Source organism: Caretta caretta, chromosome 13 (assembly GCF_965140235.1).
Source record: "Caretta caretta isolate rCarCar2 chromosome 13, rCarCar1.hap1, whole genome shotgun sequence".
Classification (NCBI taxonomy): Eukaryota; Metazoa; Chordata; order Testudines; family Cheloniidae; genus Caretta; species Caretta caretta.
In genome coordinates, this window is record NC_134218.1 from 32,919,070 (window position 1) to 32,927,053 (window position 7,984).

Genomic DNA, 7,984 nt, shown 5'->3' on the forward strand with positions numbered 1-7,984 from the left:
TGTCTGGCTTTCAAACAACCCCCTCACTTCTCCAACCTCATCAGCAGAGCCAGCTCCCTACAGACTCAAAGCGACCACCAGACCCGGCCAGAACCAACTCAAAGTGACGCCAGACCCGGCCAGAACAACAGCAGCAGCCATATCTCCACTGCTACAATGATCAACACCCACCACAACATACCTGTCAAGATCTATGGATCCTACACAATCCTATCACAACATGTGGTGTACTTCATGCCGTGCACTAAATGTCCCAATAGCAATTATGTGGATGAAACCAGACAATCACTGCGCTCTCAAATGAAGACACTGAAAATTGATAAAAGACAAAAACACCCCATCACCTGATGTGAACACTTTTTTCATAAAGTGATCACTTGATATCAGTCCTTTTCAATATGTTCTAACTACTTATGCTAAACAATCTGTTCCACCTGTGACACTCTGAGTATGTTCCCCAGACCTGAAGAAGAGCTCTTCTGTATAAGCTTGAAAGCTTGTGTCTTTCACCAGTAGAAGACGGTCTATTAAAAGGTATTAACTCACCCCTCTTGTCTCTGTAACATCCGGGGTTAAACACAATCGCAACAGTGCGTGGCATTTTTTTTGACAGTTTCTATCTGAGCAGTCTATTATAAGCAGCCCGGCTAGCTCAGTTGGTAGAGCATGAGGCCCTTAATCTCAGGGTCGTGGGTTCAAGCCCCATGTTGGGCAAAGCAAGTAACTTTGGGGCAGGGGAGGGATAGCTCAGTGGTTTGAGCATTGGTCTACTAAACCCAAAGTTATGAGTTCAATGCTTGAGGGGGCCATTTAGAGTTCTGGGCCAAAAATTGGGGAGTGGCCCTGCTTTGAGCAGGGGGTTGGACTAGATGACCTCCTGAAATCCCTTCCAACCCTGATATTCTATGAAGGTTTTCAGATGTCAATTGCCAAAAAGCAAAATTTTTCAGGTTTCAGTTGTTTTAATGAAAAGTCAAAATCTTCTCCCGCACCTTTCCTCTGCAAAATCCCAACTATCTGTCTCCCTCTTATTTTGTGTGTGTGTGTGTGTGTGTGTGTGTGTGTGTGCACAAACATCTCTTGTATACTGCATTTCTGTATCCGGGCTCACTTAGACCCTCCTTCTTTCACAATAGGACCCAGACTGACTGATCTTCATTTCATTCAACTCGTCTGGATTCTTTGTAAGGGTCACAGCCCTCCTGACAGTGTTTCTCAGGGCCTCCTGGACCTCTCTGTTTCTCAGGCTGTAGATGAGCGGATTGGCCAGGGGCGTCAGGACTGTGTAGCAGACGGAGAACACTTTGTTCAGGACTCTCCAGGTACCAGATTTCGGTAGCATGTAGACAATCATTATGGTCCCATAGAAAAGTGCCACCACAATGAGGTGAGAGGAGCAGGTGGAAAAGGCCTTTTGCCTCCCGGTGGTGGATGGGATTCCCAGGATGGTCGCAATGATACAAATATAGGAAGCCAGGGTTAATAGAAAAGGGGAAACAGCATCTAGGAAGGAAAATATATAAATAAGTGGGGTGATCTGGCTGGTGTCGCTGCAGGAGAGTTGAATCAGTGAGGTGAAATCACAAAAGAAATGGTCAATTTCATTAGGGCCACAGAAAATTAATTGTGATGTAACACATGTGACTATTGTACAAATTAGAAATCCACTAATCCAAGACCCAGCTGCTAGCTGGAGGCACAGCTGGACATTCATAAGGGTTCCATAGTGCAGAGGTTTGCATATGGCTAAATACCGATCGTAAGACATGGCTGCCAGGAGAGAGCACTCTGTTGTTACTAGAGAACCAAAGAAATGAAACTGCGTGATGCAGCCGGGAACAGAAATGGTTCTGTCCCCAGTCAGGAGACTGGCCAGCAGCCTGGGCAGGACGGTGGAGGAGTAGCAGGTCTCCAAGCAGGACAAGTTCCCCAGAAAGAAGTACATGGGGGTGTGAAGGTGCTGATCAGCCACAACTAGCGCAACGATGAGGATGTTCCCAGCCATGGTCGCAATGTAGATCACCAGGAAAATGAGGAAGAGAAGGGTCTGCAGTTCAGGGAGATCCCCGAACCCCAGGAGGATGAATTCCATGATGGCTGTTTGATTTTTCCCTTCTCCTTTCTCCATGAGCTGCATGCTGTGATAGTGAAAGTGTAATGAGCATCAAAAGATTTGGCTGTACCATGAAATTGCATTGATTTCCATCACTTGATCCCCTAAGAGTTCCCACTGCAAACGGAGAGCTGGGTTTATATTCTCTCAGACCAGAGAAACTGCTTCACTTCCACCTCAGGGCACTGCCACCCAGTTAATTTGCCACTCTTCTGTCCTACCCCCCAACATTTCTCATTCACAGACTCTTAGATTTAAGACCAAAAGGGACCATTGGATCATCCAGGCTGAGCCCCTATGTAACAAAAGCCACAGAATTTCCCCACTTACTCTGCACTGATCTCAATAAGTTGTTTTTGGCTGAGACAGACCTTCCAGAAAGGCAGCCAGTCTGGATCTGGAGATATGAGGAGCTGAAAATCCACCTCTTCCCTTGCCAGTTTTTTCCAATGGATAATCACGCTCACCAGGAAAAATAAACAAAATGTGCACCTTATTTCCCATTGAAACGTGCCTGGCTTTAGCTTTCAGCCCTTGGCTCTGCCTGTGCCTGTCCCTGGGCAATGAAAGAACCCTTTGGTAACCAGGGTATTCTCCCAGTGAAGGTGCTGAGATGCTGTAATCAAGTCACTTCTCCTTCATACACCGAACAGACCCAGCTCTTTAAGTCTCTCACTGGAAGGTATTTCCTCTAGCCCACACATCATTTGCGTGGCTTTTTTTCTGAACCCTCCCCAATCTCTCCACATCTGTTTTACACCGTGGCCCCAGCCCTGCACATGGTATTCCAGCATCGGCGTCACCAGTCTGGAGAGGTGAAACCCCCTCCCTGCTCCTATTCTCTGCTCCTCTGTTTATACAGCCAAGGACAGTGTCAGCCCACGGCCCACAGCACCACACTGGGAGCTGATGCTGGGTTTCTTGCCCTTTGTAGCCCCTACCCGTGCTGTGATGGGGGCCATGGTCACACCCACGAGCTGCCCCGGGGAAGGGCAGGAGGGAGGTGGCACCATGGCCATGCCTGCGAAGAGGGAGTGATGCTGACCCACAGCACAGATGGGAAAGTGACTCTGCCTCCGGCCGTGACCAGGGCCCAAATCAAACCACTCTCGGGGCAGACGCACACGCAGACTCCTCTCCTTCATAGCACAGTAGTGACTGGTCCAGAGACACTGACACTGCTGATAACGAATTACCAGCTATGACTGTTAATTACTGGCTGTCAGTCACTGATTGTGTTGTGGCAGGGGATCAGGTCCTTACTGCGCTGGGTGCTGTGTAAACACCCAACAGTTAGAAACAATTCCCAGTTGCTAGACAGCTTGGAGCGCGCTGGGAGGAACTGCAGGCACGGGCGGCAGGTTTGTATAATTTTTGGTGGTGCCCAGAACCCGCCTCTGCCCAAACTCCTCCCCACACGTGCCCAAGGCTCTGGGAGGGAGTTTGGGTGGGGGTGGAGGTCTGGGGTGCAGGCCGCAGGCTGGGACAGGGGATTGGGGTGTAGGGTGCAGGCTCTGGAAGGGAGTTTGGGGATAGGAGGGGGTGCGCAGGGTGGGGGTGCCGGGGTGAGGGTTGTGGGGTGAGGCAGCAGATGTGGGGTTTGGGGTGTGGGAGGGGCTCAGGGTGAGAGTAGGAATGTGGTGGGTGAGGGCTCTGTCTAGGGTTGGGGAGTTTGGGGTGTTAGAGAGGCTCAGGGCTGGGGCAGAGGGTTGGAGTGCAGGGGGATGAGGGCTCTGTCTGGGATTGGGGATAAGGTGTTGGGGTGTTGGAGGGGCTCAGGGCTGGGGCAGAGGGTTAGGGTGCCGGGAGGGGGGTGAGAGCACCGGGGGGGCTGGGTGCAGCAAGCGGGGGGCCGGGGGACACTCGGAGGAGGCACGGGGGGGGTGGCAGGTGGGCCGGGGGGGACACCCGGCCCCAAATAATGGTGGAGCTGGGCCCCTGGGCTCTGAATATTGCTGGTGCCAAGGCACCATGTGGAGATGTAACTCGCCGCCCCGGGCGCTGCCAGAGGGACCCCCTAACTCAGCCCTGCCAGCCGCTCTCTCACTGCAGCGGTGCTGGGGCCTGGGGTGGGAGATACGGGGGGAGAATGGAAAGTCTGCCTGGGCCCGGTACTCATCCGCCCCCGTTACTGCCGTGTCCGAGCTCCTCGCAATCTGTAACGTGTTGATCTTCACGCCACTCTTGTGACTTAACTTTGGGAGCTTGGGTGCTTCTGAAAATCCCACTCGGTGCCTAAATACCTTTCAAAACGTGATCCAAAATGACTTTCCCAAGGTTTCCCAGCATGGCTACGGCTGAGCAGAGAAGGGACCCCAGGTCTCCCATCACAGGCTGGGGCCCTAACAGCTGCGGGCCCCACGCGCTGGGGGACATGAAGGGAGAGCAGTCATTGCTCGGGCAAAGGTTGTGACACACACATAGGGAGCACTGCTTCCTGACCTGTAAGGATTCCAGTCTCCGTTCCGTGCAGTTCTAACGTACACCCCTTTCCTGGGGAAGCTCAGCACCCCTCACAAAATGCTGATACCCTCTCTGCTCCCACGGAAAGCCACGGAGGAGTCGCTCACGAAGCATCTCAGTACTGGGCCAGGAAGGTACATTGGAATCTGCCCCCCCAGGAAAGGCTGGAGAGGCAGCTGAGAACCTGAGGGGCAGGGTCCCTGAGCAAACAACCAGCCGTCGGGGAGACAGAGGGGGACAGCCAGCCAGAGGGATACGAGAGCTGGGTCTCCTTTCTGATCCATCCGTGTCTCTAGCACCAAACCACAAAAAAACTGACTCTGAAGTCCTTCCTCCGGCAGAGCTCCCAGCATGTGAGGACACTGCACGAGAGGGTGTCTCAGACCAAGGGCTGCATAGGTGTAAGGACCTGAAGATCTGCCCCGAGACTAGTGACACTCACCTTCAATCCTCAGCATGCAGCAGCGTGCTCTCCATGGCCAGGGACTGGGGCTGGTGTCAGTCAGCCTTCATAGCTCAGTTCCTGGGCAGACCCCTGCCTGTGGCTGCTCGCTGCCCAGGGTGATTGTTGGCATCACACAGACCGTTAGTGCCTCCTGCTCTGGGTTCTTGCTGGGTTTATCAGCGAAAGCAGCTGCCTCCTGGGCCTTGCCACTGCTGTTGTGATATCCCCTGGGACTGCTGCCAGCGATGCTCTGGGTTCTCTGCAAAGGGGAATTGATGCTTTGTTCCATGTTTAAATGGTGTAACATCATAAGAATGGCCATATGGGGTCAGACCAAAGGTCCATCTAGCTCAGTGTCCTGTCATCCAACAGTGGCTTCAATCCCTTTAATGATCATATTGAACTCCTATATACCACTTTCCAGACATGGTTGCAAAGTTGCAAACAGGTCAGTATGTTGCAAAGGGTGGCAAGTGCCCCCATCCGCATTTCACAGGCGAGACAACTGAGGCACTGAGAATGGAGGCAATTCCCAAAGGTAACCCAGCCTTGGCGTAGCTAGGAATACTTTCACCCAGCCACCAACTTGAGCATCAGTGCAACAATCCCATAGGGTGGATCTAGATTCGTTGCACATTGAGCGCTACCCGGCTACATCCCTAGCTAGGCCCTGATATTCTCTGGTCTCCTGGATCCATCCCTAGCTAGGCCCTGATGTCCTCTGGTCTCCTGGATCCATCCCTAGCTAGCCCCTGACATGCTCTGGCTGCCTGGATCCATCCCTAGCTAGGCCCTGATGTGCTCTGGCCACCTGGATCCATCTCTAGCTAGGCCCTGACGTGCTCTGGCTGTCCGGATCCATCTCTAGCTAGGCCCTGATGTGCTCTGGCCACCTGGATCCATCTCTAGCTAGGCCCTGACTTCTGGCTGGATGTTCAGTGTATGTCCATCACTGGAGACTTTATCATGCCACTGAAGCTTTCGGTGATTGTGTGACTGCTGATCATACAGTGGCAGTGCTTGGTAAACCCCCTTCGGCATTTGTTGGTCATCCATCCTGACAATATGTCTGTACCAAGAAAGCTGCCAGAACCGAACCGGTGCGGATGGAGGCAGTTGCTGGGTTTGGCTACAAACATCCTCATTTCTGATTTCGTCCTGCCACTTGATACGGAGCAGCTGACGTATGTAAGGGGACTGTTGCCCCCTTACTGACATTCAGTGGGGGTGTTTTAGTTGTTAGCTCCCAGTACTAAAAAGGGGGAAGTGTCGATGGGGAATCAGGACCCTGAGACTGACAGCCCCCAGGAACAATGGGGAGAGGCCAAGGCTCCAGGTCAGCCTGAATGACAGGGCAGGCAGGCTAATCAGGGGGTCAGGAGGCCAGGGAGGTCCCGTCCTCCATGGAAGGTGGAATTGCCTGGGTCAGACAGAGTGGGGCTGAGCTAAGGGGAAAGCAAGGGCCCGAGCTGAGCTGGGGAACAGAGCTGTGCCAGATCCAGAGAGAGCAGACCCTGTCCTGGGAGCAGAGCTGCAGCAATCAGAGCCAGAGGGGCCAAAGAAATCTGATGAGGTTCAACAAGGATAAGTGCAGGGTCCTGCACTTAGGACGGAAGAATCCAATGCACAGCTACAGACTAGGGACCGAATGGCGAGGCAGCAGTTCTGCGGAAAAGGACCTAGGGGTGACAGTGGACGAGAAGTTGGATATGAGTCAACAGTGTGCCCTTGTTGGCAAGAAGGCCAATGGCATTTTGGGATGTATAAGTAGGGGCATAGCGAGCAGATCGAGGGACGTGATCATTCCCCTCTATTCGACATTGGTGAGGCCTCATCTGGAGTACTGTGTCCAGTTTTGGGCCCCACACTTCAAGAAGGATGTGGATAAATTGGAGAGAGTCCAGCGAAGGGCAACAAAAATGATTAGGGGTCTGGAACACATGACTTATGAGGAGAGGCTGAGGGAACTGGGATTGTTTATCCTGCAGAAGAGAAGAATGAGGGGGGATTTGATAGCTGTTTTCAGCTACCTGAGAGGTGGTTCCAGAGAGGATGGTTCTAGACTATTCTCAGTGGCAGAAGATGACAGGACAAGGAGTAATGGTCTCAAGTTGCAGTGGGGGAGGTTTAGGTTGGATATTAGGAAAAACTTTTTCACTAGGAGGGTTGTGAAATACTGGAATGCGTTACCTAGGGAGGTGGTAGAATCTCCTTCCTTAGAAGTTTTTAAGGTCAGGCTTGACAAAGCCCTGGCTGGGATGATTTAATTGGGGATTGGTCCTGCTTTGAGCAGGGGGTTGGACTAGATGACCTCCTGAGGTCCCCTCCAACCCTGATATTCTATGATTCTATGATTCTAAGCAGCCCAGGAGCTGGAGGCAGAGCAGCAGCAGCCATGCAGAGACGAGTGGTGCAGCTGGGGCTGGAGCAGTCCGGAGCTGGGTGCGGTGAGCAGCTGGGGAGAGCGAGGGGGACCCTGGGCAGCGGGCCCAGCACAGGGAGATGCCTCAGCCAAGGGGCTCTGCAGGCCAGGCTTGGATCGTAACCCCGACAGGGCGGGGGCGACACTAGGAAGAAGGATCCTACCACTTAGAGCCTGAAAGCGTGTGGCCACCACCAGAGCAAGTGTCCAACCCACAGCATCCCTGCAGCACAGCCAGGGCCTGAGAAGAAGGCCTGGGACTTACAAGGGACAGATTGTGAACTGCCCTGACGTTCCAGAGACACTGTTTGTGATGTTCCCTGCCACAGAGCGGGCTGATGTGTTTCCTTTAACCTTTCCCATTTTCCCTTATTCTTTTTAAAATTAATTGTTGATGAAATAACTTGCATTTGCTTTAACTTGTACGTAATGGTCAGTGGGTCAGAGAAGTGCCCAGTACAGAGAGAGCACCCTGGAGTGGGGACACCCTAGCCTCTGTCCTAGGTGATCACAGCAGGGTTGGGGGTCGAGCCCCCCAGGA

The 7,984-nt window shown here is 52.8% G+C and overlaps 1 protein-coding gene and 1 non-coding gene across 2 annotated transcripts; one reads left to right on the top strand and one right to left on the bottom strand.

The window, feature by feature from the left end:
* The first annotated feature begins 641 nt into the window (after window positions 1-641).
* TRNAK-CUU (transfer RNA lysine (anticodon CUU)) lies at window positions 642-714 on the top strand. Its single transcript has one exon. It is a non-coding gene; the product is annotated as a tRNA-Lys (tRNA).
* A 397-nt stretch (window positions 715-1,111) lies between these two features.
* Window positions 1,112-2,137, bottom strand: LOC125622480 (olfactory receptor 11A1-like). The gene has a single exon (XM_048820580.2). It carries the CDS (start codon window positions 2,135-2,137, stop codon window positions 1,112-1,114), a length of 1,026 nt encoding a protein of 341 aa, XP_048676537.1.
* Between the last annotated feature and the right edge of the window lie 5,847 nt (window positions 2,138-7,984).

Coding starts and splice junctions, on each gene's coding strand:
- LOC125622480 (XM_048820580.2), bottom strand. CDS start 2,137: ATGCAGCTCATGGAGAAAGGAGAAGGGAAAAATCAAACAGCCATCATG.